The 18953-nt window shown below is 30.2% G+C and overlaps 1 protein-coding gene across 1 annotated transcript; it reads left to right on the plus strand.

The window, feature by feature from the left end:
* The first annotated feature begins 5617 nt into the window (after window positions 1–5617).
* LOC134256380 (uncharacterized) lies at window positions 5618–18330 on the plus strand. Its single transcript, XM_062739023.1, has 6 exons — window positions 5618–5638; window positions 5719–5793; window positions 13580–13823; window positions 14250–14366; window positions 16718–16756; window positions 18239–18330. Exons 2-6 carry the CDS (start codon window positions 5731–5733, stop codon window positions 18328–18330), a joined length of 555 nt encoding a protein of 184 aa, XP_062595007.1. The 5' UTR covers window positions 5618–5638; window positions 5719–5730.
* Window positions 18331–18953: the final 623 nt, after the last annotated feature.

Here is an 18953-nt window from a genome sequence, read left to right on the forward strand (position 1 = left end):
TAAAAAATTAAACCAATTTTTTTATTTATATATGAAGGGAATATTCGAAATTTTTATTGAATTACAGATAAATGATTTTTCCCGTTTATACATTTATTGTATTTTCTATAAAACTCTAAAGATGCATTTTTTCATAAATCTTCTCATTTTACGTTATAAATTCAAGATATAAGAGGGGTTTGTTACCCTTTATTTTGTATAATTAAATATATCATGCATTTTCTTTTATATGTGTATACATGTATATGTAATGTATATATCTTATTACAATAAATCTTTTTTTCCTATAACGATAAATTTATTTTCGGTCTTCAAATATACAAATTAGTGAAATTACAGTTAAATCCAATAGGGGATGTAATTACTGTACTTAAATTATTATAACATTTATTGTTATTTGCAAGTAGGAATTGTTTTATCTTTTTTTATAAACAGTTTTTATCTGTGAATAGTTTTTAAACGTATGGTTAAAACATCATAAAATAATTAAAACTGATGAGAACACATTAGTCAATCATATTTTGAAAAGAATTTGGAATGAAATTCAGAAATTGTAGATTTTTTTTATATTTCGACCTAACCCAATCAAAATTATACAAATCCTTATCAAAATTAACATAAAATAAATGAAATACTATACTAATTTATTGTCTCTTTAATGTATTGACAATTAAGTAATCCATTTGATTTTCAAGTTCAACTATCATTTAACCCTTATATTACGCCTTTAAGTTTTCAGACTAGCGTTCTTAGGGGGAAATGTTATATATTCCCAATGAATGAACAATACTGCTTTGGATCGCTTTAATTTTGATTGGTTGGCCAAAATAAAAAACATTCTAAAATTCCCTTTCAACATTTCATATAAATATGATAAACAAACATTTTCTCCCCAGTTGTGACTGATTCATAAAGATTTAAATCACAAGTTTAAGAAATATTCACAAATTATGTTTTCTTTTCATAAATATTTTTTTTATTTTAAAAAAATATATATCTATACGACTTTTATTTACATATTTTGTTATATATTCTTGTAATGCATTCATTATCATTTTTTTTTACAAGAAAGCATGTAATTCAGAATTTTTTTTCTTCATTTTCTTTTGAAATAAATTAGAAAAAAAAATATCATAAAAATAATTCAAAGCTAATGTCGGCCTTCAATGCTGAAACCATTGTTTAGAAAGGTTAAATCAGAGATCTATAAAAAAAGTTTATGTGGCATTCCTTCTTAAAATGTTTTAACACATTTGGTTCTAAGAAATTATGTAGTTCCAAAAGTAAGGCAATGTATTAAATGTGTTGATCAAACGTTAATTGACTCACACAGCGGGATGCCGTGGCCAAAGCTGATGCAATTGTACTCTAAATTAAAAAAAATCAACATTATAAAATATAAGGCATAACAATGTTCTGCTCAATTTATTATACCATGACAATTACTAGAAGTTTTTCAGCAACTGAATCCGCCATTAGATAATCTAAAAAAATATATATATATACAGGAAAAAACACAATGTGACTTTCAACAGCTTACCTATTTCGGCGTAGATAAATACTGAAAATTTTATGCATCTGCGTGTCGGATCAAAGAGCTTTCCTTTTAATTACCAGAAAACTGACATGGACATTTTCCTCTCTAATCAGTATACTGTCTTCCTGTGCTGCCAACACCACCCCCTTTTCCCGTAAATTACATCTCGGCCTGTGTGTGTTGACCATCAACATACCTGTACGGCTCTCTTACCTGGTGTCAAACATTTATTTTAAATACTACCTGGTTCTAATAAAACAAATCTACTTATCTACGGAATAAAGATCATAATTTGTTTTAGAAACAATCCTCATTAAAGATTTTATTCTAAGAAAGTTAAGAAATCGTGTACAACTTTAATAGATGTAAAAAAAAAAAAACTCCTTGCTTGAATTTTAAATTAAAATTTCAATTGATTAATTTAATGAAATAAAGTCCAAATAAATTTATATATAGTTAATTAATACATGTGTTTTCTTTGAAACTTTTTTAAAAAAGATTCATTTCCAAAGTGTTTTTTCTACATGATAAAGGAATGTGTAAAATAAATTTTCACATTTAAAAATAGGGGTGTTCAATGTGGTAATCCCTGGTTTTCTATAAATTTCTGACGTCATTACATCAGAATAGCTCTTGCATGGCTTCAAAAGTGTAAACAAACCAAATGAACTCTGATTTCGATAAAAATTTCTATCCAACATTTATGCTTGAAATGCACATTGATGCATGTCATTGCCATAAACTTTAGAAATTAAACTTTTATTCCATACCCAGAAATTTTCCCAAACATATGAGATGCTTTTATTTTTATCATTGAAAGGTAGGCATGCGGATTTCCTACATTTGCTACATTTTAGCCTTTTGACCTTCACCCTTTAATTGTGGCCCTGATCCATTTATGTTCCTATGAAAGTATACAAATAATAATGACGTAAAAAACTTGCGCGCCATCAAGCGTTAATTCAGGTAATGTACAATGTATGTTTTTGGCAAGCCATCTAGGAACAATTCAGTGAATAATCATTGGATTTGCATTGGTAATCATTGGTTTTGCGTCGGAGTCGGTTGATTATGCAAACGAGTTTGTTGATTTTGTTTTTAAGGTTGTCTGTTTTGTATTTCATTATATTTATAAAACTAGTTATGCCTTTGCATAAATGTCTTTTTTACCCTTTCCGCCGCCCATTAACGATAGCAATTCTTAAAAATAAATGTCAAGTATTAGAAAAAAAACTTTTCAATGAGTGGGCATTAGATTATACTGTATGACATGTATATGGATGATGTATTTGTTATATTTAACGTCAAAAAAACTATTAAAACGACCGTGAAATTAAGTTTTATTTAAAATAAAAGGAAAACCTTTATTCCTTTATCAGATAAAATAATTAAGAAAATTATTTGTTTAATCGTTAAATTTTTTGTTTGCTTTGTATTTAATCATTGCTTTGTAATTATCGTAGATCGTAATGAAACAAAAAACAATTAAAGGAGAGAGTGGCTTATTTCTATCTTTACAAAAAATATTACATTAACTGTAAGAAATTCGCATTTGTTAAATTGTACAAATATTTTTGTGCTGAATGTTTTAATGCTAGCAGAGAGAATATAATATTCCAAAGGACCACCGCACTCTAACTTGAACCATGTTTCCAATTAAAGGTTGTCTATGAATATGCCATATAAACAAATCCCCAACAACGCTTTATAAAAATAAAAATAAACTAACAAATGTCATAATGATCTTTAAGAAAATTATGCAACCATCTTTATCAGACGACCCAGAATTTAGCATATTTATTTCCAGATTTCAAAGTTATCTATTTTCCTTTTTTCTATTTTCTCCAAAAATACTTGAAGTTAAATGTCACTTTTTAATGAAAAAAAATATTTGTGGAGATATCCTTATGGAAATTGGACATGTGTTGTCAGGGTATATTTAGGTATCAGCTGTGTACCAATTGCACAATAATACAAAATGGAAAATACATCACGTATTGAATTTCCGCATTCAATGTTTAATTTGACACATCTATTTTAAGCCTGATATTGTGCAAGAAAAATACATTAATTAGCATCTAACAACAAAACTATATAAAAATACTTGATTTTTTCATCATCAACTTTGAAATTCCCTCGTTTATGCAGCATTTTAAAGCATACCATGCGTATGTGTTTGATTCGATTGGTAAAACATACTATTTATAAAGCGAGACATGCTTTAGACATCATATTGGTGAACACATAATATTAACACTCGTGTTCAAATTCATCGTGATAAAAGTTCAATGAATGTGGACAATACAATGAGCTTTTTATCACATATATTCTACCATTTAATTGAATTATGCTTGAATGTTTGATAGATTACTATCTACACACTGAATTGTCTGCAGAACAGGTTTTACTTAAAAATATATATCTTATTCATTGAATTGGATTGAACAACAGGCATAACTGCCTATGATCGATCTCTCCATGGGTCATGGTACAATTTCAAGATAACGCAGCCTAAACATTAAAAAAATGAATGAAGAATAGATTAATATTGATTGGTTTTCACACCGTTATACTGAAGCAGGTTTCAAGATATCTGTGACTTTTGATAAAAGCTTTAAATGTAAAAAAAAAATAATTATGATATAGATTTGGTTTTAATTATAACATTTCTACCCCTGTATTTGTTTTTAATTTAGCAGTTAGAAAACATATTGAGATGGACAGTATTCAAGATAAAAAAAAATCCAGTAAACAATACAAAAAAGAGCAAAGCAAACACAGACCCCCTAAACATCAGAGGTGGGATCAGGTGCCATGGAGGAATAAGCATGCCCTGCTGACAGGTCAAACCCGCCTTGTAGCTCATTGTCACGATGAAAATATAACGGAAAAATCCGTCCTCAATTCAGTGTATCTATGAATAATAGACTAACAATTAGTATGAAAACGTCAGTCAGCATGTGACTCAATGATAGATTCTACACTTCTTTGCTGACTGGGTTAATGTACAATTTATAAATATCGACCATAGAACTTATATAAATGTTGACTTTAAAAGAGACTGCTGGCATTCATGTTTCATCAACTCGATAGTTTGTCAATAATTTATCTCGTTTTAGAAATTAATCAGATGTAGAGCATGCTCTTGCGTATCGAATTAACTCAGGTATATTAACTCCATATGCAGATGATGAAGGTATATGTTGCATAAGTAAAGGAAGTTAACGATAGAAAAGTTGGATTTCAATGATTTATTTATGATTTTCTTCTATAAATATTTCATATGTAATGACTTCAAATCAGCTACTAAAGGTGCTATCTGAAAAAAAGTCAGAAATCAAATTTAAAAAAAAATGTCGCAAATTAAAACTAAAAAATGTCAGCAATGAAAAGTTGATAATTACGAAAAATTCTGCAAACGAAATGCAGCTAACCCCCTCCACCCACTCTCATTAGCTAAATAAACAGTAGATAATTGAGTTTGTTTTGTAAAAAAAAATATATAAAATTCTTCATTATTAGGAAGTTGTTGGTAGGAAATTATCAGCAAATAAAATCTGCACTCTCATCTCAGACTCATATTTTGATAAAAAAAAAAGAAAGAAATAGAATTAGATTCTTTTTCATGCAAAAAATTATATTAAACCTTTTCATGCAAACTAGTAACCGAATTTTAAAAATCTTGATTCAACAAATTGAATTTCCTAGCTGTTTTAGTATCTCTTTTTCTAACAAATCAGAAAATTTGATGGCTTATTTTGTCTAACACATTATGATTATTAAAATTATTTGGACAATATATATTAAAAACTAATACTCAATTAAGTTCATTAATTCAAAAAGATTTCACATCGAAATATTTTATTTAGAAAATGAAAATCATCACAGGCATGGGAGTGCAGTTCAAATCTTTGGATTGGAGGGGTTTTGTAAAATGTATATTTATAGACATAAATTATAGACTGAATGTTAACTTCCTCATGAGAAATAAAATTGCAAAGTTCGTGCATGCACAAAAATATTATTGTGTATAAGCATCAAAAGGAAATAAAATAGTTCCTTGTCGTCAGACAACGGTTCAATTATTGTTGAGGCTTTACGGTAAAGTTTATTGGATTAATTTGTAACATACGTCTTACAATAAGTATTTTTTGAACGGTATTTGTTTTCTTAACTTACAGGAACCTGTTTGTATGGTGTTCCAAGAAATGAGTCCCAGAGAAACAATTTCTTCTTTTCTGCTCTGGTATTTCATAGTAAGTACTTTATTCACTTTTCTAAGTGTAAAGCAAAATACATTAACATATTATTTGAGTTTCTAAAAGGGATCTTTGTGACATGAATACAATTATGTCTTAAAAGCACTAGAAAGAATTAAAGCTTCATCTGCTGTTTGCTGATTAAAAGTTTTCATGTGATAAGTATATCTAAGCAATGTATACCTGTATGGAAAAACAAAATTGAACACGCCTTACACTGGATATCCACTAAAGACAATAAACAACGATTATTCGATTTACTTTAAAAAAAAAAGATAGCTGAATATTTATTTACTTTTTGACCCTTCATACTTTTATTTGTGAGCTGTCAAATGTTCATGAACATATCGATAACCGCCTGTTTCTTCTTAATTTTGAGCTTTAAACGTAATCGTTACTTGGGCCTTTCCGGTAGAAATCTAGACTATACAGATTAGTCACGATCGTTTCCAACATTTATTTCACTTTTTAAAAAGAGGAAATGTACATTTAAGTAACACTTATCACTTACATTGTATCACGTTGTGTCTCCGTTTGTCGGAAAAGCCCGATATGTCGATTAAGTTTTCGAATCAGGAAGTGAATTGATACTTCAATATCTGATATTGCTTTAACGTAATTATTAGAAAATGCACATGGAAGAATGTTTATGTATAGCCAAGCATGTCATAAACGATGAAACGATGAAACCAATATGGATTTATTTATCCTTAGGCCTTCATCAACATGATCACCTTTTGTGCAAGTGTTGAACACTTTTTATGTCTGAAAACTGTGCGTAATAAAATATGAATAAAACAAACAATGATTTTTTCCTGTATTTATAGCCTAAATCAACTGAAAACAGTGACATTGGGTAAAGCTGATGCTAAACTTGAACATAAACAGTGATCTAGAATTCATGCAGGCCATTAGTTTCATTTCTTATTTCAAGTTTAAATATTTTATTTCAGGAAAGTACAGTAGTTCGGGGCTACATTAGCAATAGAGGGGATATAACGCTACATAAAATTTTAATTAGATAATTAGATTAATTTTTTTTCATTTCTTTTCTTTTCCTCTTGAGTGTTTAACGTTACAGTACATGGCTTTAGAAAGATGAGTCTTTTGATTCATTTCCGATAATCCCCTTTTTTTTTTATTTTATTTAATCTTTTTTTCGTTTTGAGTTTGCTTGTTCATTTCCTTTTCAATATATTTAATATTAATAGGAACAAGTCTCAATTTACACTGCCAATGTAAAATAAGAGGTTCGTTTAACATATTTGCTGGTGTGTCCCCATTAAAATTTTCTTAGAAACTTTTTTTGTTATTTCTGTAAAAAAATATAAATATAATGCCCTTTGTCATTAATGAAATTAGGTGCCTTTTTACTGCAAATCATTTTTGCATATTTTTTAATCAGGAATAAAAAAAAATGATTCTTTTCCTTTTTTGAAAATTACTGGTACCCATTGTGTTATATCTGACTTTTTCTACATAAACTAAGTAAGGAATAAAGGAATATAAAAATGAAAAAATCTACAGGGTTCTAAAAATAATCATTGAATCATGATTAATCCAAGTATTTTTTTTACGGGGGAGGGGAGGGGGGTATGTCGTACAATTAATGTGTATTTATTTTACTATAATTAGGATGAACATGTACATATAATAAATAAATCACAAAATACAAAAGTTAAATTTTAGCGAATTTAATACCGGACGGAGTCCGGAAATGGCAATGCCACTTTAGATTTCGTGATTTTAGGGTGGTTTAACACAGTATTTTCGTAGGAAACGAATAATATAAACAGCTTTTTTTTAAATTTGTGCACACCAAAAATCATACACGATAAAATCAACAACTTCCTATAAGTTAAAAATTAGGAGATGATAGTAGTTGTCCTATTTTGTAATTATTTTCTAGTTCATACATGTAAATTCCATTTATATTAAGAATGAAACATTCTGATGTAGGGAATTTCATTGTTTGCATGGTTCAGAATGTGTTACGTATAGTATTATTCTTCCTGCATAAATGTCCATTAAAGGGTAACCTGAAAAAAATATATGTGTCACTTAAATAATCTTTAATGTTATGTTTTTTTCTCAAATGTAATAAGACTGTACAAGTATATTCCTATCACCAGTTACATGTACTTTGTGATGGATTTTGAAAAAAAAGTCATACCTAAATATGTATTGAATCATTCCGCTTTATTTATTTACATATTTACCAATGCATTCTGCACAACTAATACTTGTTAAAACCCTACAGTTATAAGCATCTAACACAAAAAAAGATAATCTTAAGCCTCTCAAATCAATCAATTCATAATACTACTGTAAATCACTTTTTATTCACGAGAACTTTATTTTCGCGTAATTACGCGAGACAGTGTGCTCGCGAAAAATTAAATTATCGCGTATTAAAGTATTCCTTAAGATTATATAGAACAATAACAACAATTCGTGAAAATTTTGTCTCGCTAATCAAGAGTCAATGACTATCTCGCGAAAATAAGGTGTCGCGAAAATTTAGTGATCTACAGTATTCAGGAACTTGCCATTTTAAACATAGAATTATACGTTAAAGAAGATTTTATGACAATATCTTTTAGGCTTGTTTGATGTGAGAATCAGGACATATTATATTACGGCAATGTTATTAGCTTCACAAACAAAATTTATAGAATTTGACCATTTTTATATAGCCATCTAAGGATGCGCATCATTACTGCTACATTTTCAAATTTGTCAAAAATTTCTTCTACAAAAAGTATAAGACAAATACATTTTGTTTCCTTTAGCAATTTAATTAAGTAGAAAAATATTTCATGTACGTTTATCGCTACATTTAAAAGTACATGACTGTATACATATGCTTGACTTACATTATACCTGCTGTGTGAATATTATTTATAATGAATCATTATGAATAGAACATCTATAGAATAGCAATGCTGGCTAATTTAATATGTAGCTGTAATGACTTGAAGTCGAAAATAGTCTTATTGAAAACAAAAAAAATATCAGCAGAAAATTGAAGTTTTTAGCAATGTAGCCTTGAGTGTGTTGACCTACCACTCTACAATCATTTCAAATTACATGTCTACAATGTAAGTACTTTGCATACAAGCTTATTTTTATTTATGTCTTAATTTATCTCACATATTCTGTAACATTTGTTTTGTTCAAATGTCTGGAGTCTAAAATATACCAGCAATCAACTTTATACATGAGATTTGCACCAACTCAGATTCGCCTCATCATAATGCTTCGCAGCTTGGTTAATGGCGCCCATAGAAAATATGACCTATTATTTCCTATCTAGCTTGTAACACGAGCTTTGATTGGTTACAAAGTCGGGTGTAAATATCCGTGCACCCGACTTGAGCCGGGTGTAAATAAAACGTGACGTCACAATGCATACATTCTCTATGATAAAAACCAAGTTATCTAATAGATAGATTGAGACAAACGCTAGATGATTACAAAGCATTTTTATGATCACAGAGGAAATAAATTCGTTATCCAGGTTCAATCAAGGGTGTACGGGGATTTACCCCGGGTTGTATTCCATACACCCTTCGGCCTTCGGCCTCAGGGTGTATGGAATAAAACCCGGGGTAAATCCCCGTACACCCTTGATTGAACCTGGATAACTAATAAAATATTCCGAGATAATCAATATAATTTTTATATCTTTTTTTTTATTAGCATGAGCTTAAATTTAATGGGAATTGTACTAATTAATGTATATGTATGTATGGGGTCTCCACCGAGTTCGGCCAAAGCGACTTTACGTACATCAGCTGTATGTCGCGTGACATTGTTAAAATTAGAAAAATATGAACGGATACAAAGATTATAAAAGTTTAATAATATACGGATAATTTTTCAACAAGAAATTGATTGTGTTTTCTAAAGACAAATTTCTTAACCCGAGAAGTGCTGAGAGCAACTTCCCAATGCACGGAAATTATTTTAAATGTAGCCGTATATTTAAAAACCTCGTGCATTTACACTGTACGCATTGAAATAATGTAAAATTACAGAAAAAAATCAACAGCGCAAAACTTGCTCCCAGCACTTATCAAAATAGTAGAGACTATAGCTACATGTGTACAAAATATCATAATTCATAGTTAAGAGGATATCGTTGATTTTTTGAGATTTTCGAGGGCGTGTGCATGAAGTGCGCGACTGCGGCTCTATAAGAGACATATTTGTTATCAATTAAAAAAGACTGTGAAATATTAATTAATGCATTCAAACATATTACTCAATTTAAGTCAGACCACGCTTATTTAGTTTTAAATTTCACATTTATAAGTTGCAATTATAGCTTGATCTGTGTCTCAAGTGCAGAGAAACTGCGTGTCAAACTAGTATATGACGTTATATCTGCCAGAACAGCGAGATCAAATTGGCTTTATTTTTACATTCAAATAGCGTTGTTATGACAAGATAAGTTACACATCACTGTATGTAAAAGTGTATGAAAAAGAAATTAATTATTTATTCGCCGAGATTCATGTGTGCAGTTTCACTGTGACGTCATAATCGACTTCCCGAAGCTCTGCATAGACTGATCTACCTTTGGAAGTCTTTAACCTAGCTGCATTGAATCTTGAATGCTCGAAGCTCCACCACCAACTCCACCCCAACCCCTCGTTGCATTTTCAACATTATAAAGTATCTTTCCAAAATAGTCAAAAACACTTCTGAAAACACACCCTCCCCGTAGGAATCGCCGACTACTTGTAACATAATGAAAAGGGCCTCGTATCTGAAGAAAATAAATGATATTTATTATTTGTTTCACGCAAGAGATACATGCACGGCGTTTCCGTGCTTTACTAACTATAAGGTCAAATACGGATTTGGATAAAAGAAAACAATTTAGCATTTATCTCCCGCTTACCTCTAAGTCAATTTCAAAAATTAACATATTCGAATGATTTTCATTTTTTTTTTTTAGATATTTAAATGAATTTTAATAAAACGTTACTTTTTTTGGATACCAAAGAGAGATAACCCTATAATTTTGGTAAAACTTAAGTTTTTCACTATAGAAATCAATGGAAAACGGAAAATATTTTTTTAAACCCCCCCCCCCCGTGAAACAAAAATTCCTTTTACTGGTTACATGGGCTGTCAATTTACAAATTTATGCCAAAGCTTTTTGTGTTTCACGGGGAGGGGGACATATGTTTATAGACAAAAAATGATAAAATGCTGAATTTTCACCAATTTTAAAGCCATTTACAACTTAATAACTGTATTTTATTACCATATATATGTTTTATTTATATGCATAAAACGTAAGAAAAGATATGAGATACATTTTATCATATTTAAGACTGTTTCAAAATATGGTGATTCTTGAAAGTTCACTAGAAAATATTGTCTACCCCCCTTTTTCGAGAGCTGAAATTAATGATAATTTACTGTCTAATGCTGGAATTAAAATGATTAATCAATTACCATAGAACTGTTCTTTGTATTAAACAAAGATTTAATGACCAAATTGCCATTAAAATTGAATTTAATGGGTGCAAAATTTAGGCGGGAATCAAGAGTAAGAGTAAGTAGTTCTTTCTTCGTTTTAAAGTACTGTAATGAATATCCAAATAACTTACCGTATAGCGGGTTTTTTTTGGCTGGTGTAATATTTGGCGTTTAACCTGCTCAAAGGTATGCCGTTAATGTATTTTCTTTTAGAGGACACAGAGTTTCAGCTCTTTGCGGATGAACACTTGGAAGAGAATATGCTATTTTAGCGATTAAAATTTTAGTGGACTACTATCAAAACGCCAAAAAAGCCAAAATTAGCACCCCTCTAAAGCAATTCACTATATGATATTTTCTATGAAATAAACATGCGATAGCCTTTATCAGCAAATCATACATAATAACAGATTGGTGTAATGTGGAAGGTCTTTTTTCCCTCTATTATTGTTCTTCGTTTATATGCCTACATGTATATATTTCTGTGAAAAACCTTTATTCCAAAATGTGGCCCCATTCTACCACCTTTGAACAATTTTAGATCGGCTAAAGATGCTTCCATGAAATTATTGCTGAAACATAATTACTTTGAAAATAATTCAACATGAGTTTCATCTTGCCTGGTCATTTGGTTGTGGTGTCTTGTTTTAAACATATTTGAATCTACACTATCTGAGAATGATTTCACATGACAGTCGTTTTTCCTGGCCCAGTATTTTTTTTTAGAAGATTTCTTCCTTGGAAGAAGGCGCGGTCCTTCTTTTGAACAAACTTGAATTCCCTCAACTAAAGAACACTCTGTCCCAAGTTTGGTTTAAATCAGCTCAATGGTTCTCAGCCCAGGCCTTCGACTAATGTTAGCTAAAACGATATGATAATTACCATCATTTGAGCATTCAAAAATATGTAGTTTTCAAGATGGCATTTGCACATTATCAATGTAAAATCGCAAAATCGTGTATTATTTGTTCTTATTTTGTATTGTGCATAAATGTATTTAATTTTTCATCTCAATATTTCTTACCATTGCTTAAAATGCTGTTCATAACAAAACGTGAAAGGCTAAAAGATGTACATATACATTGTATTCAATGAACCATTCAAAATATATACTGAAAGGAAAAAGAAACGCAGGGTAGCATAATTGTCGATAAAAATTTGACCACATGACCGAAAATTACAAAAATTGGTCAGATGGGAAATTTAGTTACTGTGCATCAAAATCAGTATTCAGAATTACTCAACCGTAAAATTTATGACGTCACGTAGGGAAAACGCTAAAAAGCCCAAAACACGTGCTATTTGATAACGACGTGTTTGTTCACAAATCTTGTTGCATTATTTGATGCAGATGAGGTATGCACATCGTTTTTCAATATTAAGAGACATTATGAATTTATTGCAATCTTGGCACAGTTTACGGAAGTTCAATGGGGTCTTGTTTTCGAATTCCCTAATTAATGAAAAAGGCAACAACGGTTTACTAAGCAGTCTCTTGTAAATTTTCCCCCATAAAACTTTTTAGCCGTTGTCAGAGAGGGTCTGGAGTGGATTTCAATCAACCGTGACGCTGACGTTAACGCGAAACAGAGCCATGTTACGAGCGGGTTATTCATCCTGCCATCTCTTAAATCGCCACCTTACTACCACAAAAACAGCCATTTATAGTGTACACGATTATAATCATTACATTCATACGAAATTTGAAAGAAAACAATTCCGCAATTTGGTTTTTTGAGCCAGTCAACTTACTGTTGTATTCCTCTCAGTGGCGCATGCGCGCGTCGTTTGACTTATTTTTTTGCGTGGTTACCCATGCTAAATATAGCCAGGGTTTAAAAGATAAACACTCTGATGAAATTCCATGCAAAGGAGAAATAAGACTCTGACAGATGCACGAGATGGACATTGAAGATAATGAGAGTTTTCAATTTTCCCTTTTGGGGGGTATCGTCATTTGAGCTTCAATAACTCATGAATAATTACACAAAATCATACGAGAGTTTGGTTATATCTTTTTGAAAGATGATTTTAAAAGTTAGGTAGGTAAATAAAAAGTATTTTAAGAAAAACAAATTTAATTCGCCTCAAAAGTTTACCCTGCGTTTCTTTTTCCCTTCAGTATATGTTGAAACTATATAACCTACCGAACTTTCCTGAACCATATATAGTGCTTGCAGAATTTTAAAGCTAAAAAAATAGGTAAGCGCATCATTTATATATGCTTTCATATCATTATATTCTGAAAATATTTCCACATGAAGTATTATTTTGTTTCTCTAATTAGGACTGCACTTCATCCTTACTCTCCTGTGGTGAATTGTCGATGGAAACTATGAAGATTGTTGCTTCCTGTCCATCAAATGAAGATGAGAAAAACAAGTTAGCTAAGGATAAAAACTGTGAAAGATACTGGAAAATTTTCAAACACAACTGCACTGAGGATCCTTCGACATTTCAATACCACTGCGTTATCAATGGTCATCGAAATAAAAAAATTGAAGTATGCGCCAAAAAATCGTCGATCAGTGGTATATATTACAATTACACTATTTACTTATAAAACATATTCTTTTCAGAGAAAAATGACACGAAAGTATGGTTAAAATCCCGTTAACGTTATTTATTCATGAAAAAAAAAAACCTCGAAATTGATACGTGCTTCGTAAAACAGAGATTTTAAGAAAATAATTGATTATGAGTTCCTAGACTATTGATTTAAGAAACACATTAAACATTCAGATGTTCCACCCTTGAAGGCAAATGCAGTGCATTCCCGAATTTATTGATTATATCAATCGCTTATATAGAAAGGGCAAATATATGTTTTAAAAAATCTGTTCTTTACTAAAAATTTTTCTCAGATGTTAGCTGAGGAAATATTAAGCCATGAAAAATATCATGAAATTCCCGCTATGAACAATGTACATGTGAAATGTATGATTGTTTTTTAACAGGTTACTGCACGGAGTTCAGTATTCTTGGAAGAAAAATCAAGGGAAATTATGGATACGATTGCACAAAATTTAATCCTCCATGTAAAATCAATTACAACTCAACAGACGCGTATTTGTGTGGGTAATCTTTCAGATAAATTGTAATTTGAAGTTTAATAAATACTTCTTCATTAGGGAAGTCAAACTTTTCAAAAATTGATATTCGAATATTCGATAGGTGTACACGTATTCGCATATATTCGAATATTTGATAAAATAAATACATTTGCATTACAAAGTAAATATTTTCACTCTCCTGTCAATAAGTGTACGTTTTATGTCATTATTTTGGAATAAAATTTCACGTAGAGGTTTGTAAACGCAAAGTAATTATGTTTTTTTACAGAATATATGAAAAGTATACAACCAAAATGTAATGAAAATTTGTTTTTGAAAATTCAAAAGATTCTTTAGTATGTTCCCTCTGATCGTCTTTCCAAGGTCAACACAAATTACCCCTACAGATTTATACAACGCTTAATAATTATCTACTGAAGAAAAATTTAAATAAATTTATATAACATAATTAACTTCCTAATGATTGTTTTAATAATATAAACATAAACAATGGATCCATTTGTTTTCCGTAAAACTGTGTCCTTACAACAATACAAACAGTGTTTAGCACTATACGAGGGTTGTCCCATAAAATCGTGGACAAAGCGTTTTTCTCGAAAAGTAATGGGCGCACTAAGCTGAAACTTTCAGTAAATGTTTATTCATCATATTTAAGTGATTCATAATGTTTTTGATAATATATAGTCAAAAATAAAGATTTTATTCTGCTTGAATGTGCACAAGGTATGGTCCTACGGCGCACGGTTAAAATAGCATGTTTATATTAGAGAAGACATAATAATTGATTCGTAATAAAAGTTTTCAATACACAAGCTTAGGATGAAAATTATCCTAATTCCATTCCTTAATCAATACTGTCGTATTTTTTAAAATTTCAAGGCATTTGGTTAATTTTTGGCAGTTTCCCGAGCAATTGAAATGGGAAAGTAATAGACACAATACACAAAAAATGGCGACTTTTTAAGACGTTACGGCGCACCGGAGAGCAGTTCAGATTGATTAGGATGTTGTAATGACGCATTAAAGGACTTTAAAGGAATACGGAAGAAAGAAAATATGAAAAATATCACTAGATCTTTAGTATATTAATGAAATGAAAGTTTTCTTAGTGAAGTCTTCGTGGTCGAGTCCCAAGATAGTACAAAACATATGGACAGACTGCCATTTGTAATAGCAAAGGACGCTGTCACTGTCGACCGTCGATGCGAGATTCTCTTTTAGTTGAATGATGGTGAGAATACTGTCTGTAACTTGCTAATAGATATTCAGAAGATCGCATGAGTGTGCCACATTGGTTTCTTAACTGGGTATAGATACTCACAAATGTAAATCAATAAAATTTCTAAATTTAAGTGGGGCTTATTCTACTTTAAGTTTAGCAAAGAAGAAAAGTGACGCTGTTTTAGACACTTTGACGTTATCATCCGTGCGCCGTAGGGCGATACAGTACATACAATAAAATATCATAATTTGTTTACCTATGCATATATCTATTTGAAATTTGCTATGTATATTCATAATTTATCTACTAAAAAGTGGTGAAAATTTCAGAACGCAGTGATGATTATTTTTCAAACTAGAAAACTTGTCCACGATTTTACGGGACAACCCTCGTATAATTATACAACTAATTAAATTATCAAATAATAGGTTATTCTAATAATTACAATCTTCACTCTTTTAAAGTAACCAACAGGATTGTCTTTGATTTAATAAAAATAATTCAAATCTTATTTTTAGTTATTGGTACGAACTTGATTTTTTTTTAACTTAAACTTTCCAGACTTTTCACTCTATTGAATGCGTGTATTCTTAAAAACAGAATATTCGAACCATGAACTTTTATTCGAATATCAACTCATCTAATAAATATTCGAATATTCGTTGACATCCCTATATTTTATATATTGAGAATTGCCGAATTGAAACACGGTGGCATCTTTGACCTAACACAATACATTATTTATTGCTAATTAAAAACAATATTAAAGTAAGTTCGTCTCTGGGTTTGTTTTTTTTACTTTGAAATTGGTAAAACTTTATGACAAATACGAAATTAAAAGATGTTTTTTTTTATTGAACTTTGGTCTTTTGCAGTGATAATTCGGACGATTTGTTAGCACGTGAAATAAAGTATGAAATTCTTTCACATAGATATTTACACACCATCTGTGTATTTACATGTTTAAACATTTTCTTTACAATATTATACAACATGTTTACATATTTTACACTACTCACACCAAAAATAGGAAAATTGAATAAAACAAGCATTTGAATTTTCAATACTTTTTAAAAAGGTATTGTGTTTTAAAATTATATTTTGAAGTGACAGTTTTTTTTAATTTCAGATAAACAATGTTACAATTTTAGCAGCGAGCAAGGTAAGGGTATGTTATAAGTCCCTTTATAGAAACTTATGGAAAAATTATACCAATTTTATTTTCATTTGATAAATCAATACGTAAGATATTAAAGCTACCATTTTAACCCCAATCATTTTATGTGGTTGCCAACATGAATAATGCAAGTACTTCATATCGCCATATTTATAACAAGGTGATCATTTAATAAAAAAAAAATCCTTTGTAGATATTGCAAGTACTTCCTATCGCCATATTTATAACTAGGTGATTTTCTAAATTAAAATATATATCCTTTGTAGACATTTGACGGTTAAACGAATCAAGTTGAAAGAAATTTATTGATATCTTTTTCTGGGGTACAGTAAATTTCAATTTGTCAATTTATGGTCAATTATGTGGGGACTAAGGGAATGGGGGATGTACTTCGTAATACAAAAGCCCACAAATAGATGACTACATATAGATCTGAAAAAATAAGAAGATTGGTATCTATACCTAGTTTATGCAGAACGCAGGATTCTTACAAAATAATAATAATTACAATACTTTCGCGAAATATTTTGTCAGAATGAATAAAAATTGCGATTTAAAAAATTGAGGAGCTGTATAAAAACAATTTTCCTTCCGTTTTCAATAATCTACAAGTGAAAAAAAACCCCAAATAGATTGCATGATAAAAAAAACGTTCTATTTTCCCACCCTTCAAGAGGCATTCAACTCAACATTTACATATATCGACGACGTATTGTCAATATCTATTCTTATATCGATGAGGTGAACTGGAAACTTGAAATAAATCACAGAGTCTTATTTTACCTGGAAAAGACGTAAATAGTAATCTAAAGCAAGCTTTATGAGAAAAGTGATGACTTTAACTTATTTATCGTCAAATTCCCATTACTTATAAAATATACCTTCAGTACCTGCATACGGTGTTTATATATTTCAGTTATTTGATACATAAGAGTATGCTCTACTTATGAACAATTTCTGAAAGTTAAATTATTAACAAACAAGTTGATGAAACAAGAATATCAGCAGTCTCATTTAAAGTCACAATTTTGTAAGTTGATACAATGACCTTGTCGGGAAATATATTAAATCATTGAGTCAAATGCTGATTTTTCATACTTATTTTAAGTCTTACTGACTTATTTATAAATGAACCGATTACAGATTATTCCGTTATTTCCGCTATCAAGTAGCACACGGCGGATGTGACGGGTCAGCAGGGGATGGCACCTCATCCAACCTCTGATGTTTCAGAGGTCCGTGTTTGCTCCGCTCCTGTTTTTGTATTGTTTTATGGACTTTGATATACCTATATTCTTTATATTATTGTTATACCTATATTCTTTCAACTTCAAATCGCATTTTATTTGATAAGAAACATTTTTGGCATTTTTAAAAAAAAATACGCCCTATTAAAATATGTTAGATTATATTAACATCATACATGTACATGTGCAAAAATTACATATTTAATATTGTGCTTTTTAAAAACAGTTGTAGTTGATGGGGCTGGTCAATTTGGGGCCCATATAAAAATTGGAGTGCCTGTACAGTTACCTGTGGTGGAGGTGTTCAATACAGTGTAAGAACAAGGGAGTGTAATAATTCTGAGCCAGAAAATAGGGAAAACAACTGTAATGGTTCCCAGGAGGATACACAGGAGAGGAAATGCAACTCACAGCCATGCCCTGGTGAATTCTTTATTTTACAATATATATTAATTACTATAAGCCTACATTTATTCCAGTGCGAGAAATATCCGCCAATTCTGCAATCTTCATTCGCTATCGAAAATAACTTTTCTCTCACCCATTATTCCACCCTGACCTTATTTATAATGATTTCCCAGTCGCAGATCGTATAGACTCTGAACAGATGATACTCAAACAAAATTAAAGCTGACCTGAATAACTGGTTTACAAAATCCTGATATGTAATACTAATTTCTTATGTGTTTAATGGCATGCTGGAGAATCATCAACCCTCAACATACATACACGTTTATATTCAATCCTCATTTTTTCCCTTGTGATTTTAGATTTTTTAAAAATATATTTGATATGATATAAGAAAAAATCAATGCCTATATGTAAATAAATTCACAATCTTCTGAAAAAAAGCTTTACAATTTGGAATATTTCTAATTCAAAAGGTGTTCAAAATGATATTCTTTTGCAAAATTCTTATAATGCTTGTCTCAAAGAATCTT

The sequence above is a fragment of the Saccostrea cucullata genome, unplaced genomic scaffold (genome assembly GCF_032062105.1).
Source record: "Saccostrea cucullata isolate Sc308-1 unplaced genomic scaffold, CSIRO_AGI_Scuc_v1 ctg917, whole genome shotgun sequence".
Classification (NCBI taxonomy): domain Eukaryota; kingdom Metazoa; phylum Mollusca; class Bivalvia; order Ostreida; family Ostreidae; genus Saccostrea; species Saccostrea cuccullata.

What these genes read in the sequence shown, in the direction of transcription:
- LOC134256380 (XM_062739023.1), top strand. Translation starts at nt 5,731, where the DNA reads ATGGTGTTCCAAGAAATGAGTCCCAGAGAAACAATTTCTTCTTTTCTG. An exon ending in CTCAACAGACGCGTATTTGT is followed by an intron (nt 14,367 to 16,717) that starts GTGGGTAATCTT and finishes TTTTAATTTCAG; the next exon opens with ATAAACAATGTTACAATTTT. An exon ending in TAGCAGCGAGCAAGGTAAGG is followed by an intron (nt 16,757 to 18,238) that starts GTATGTTATAAG and finishes TTTTAAAAACAG; the next exon opens with TTGTAGTTGATGGGGCTGGT.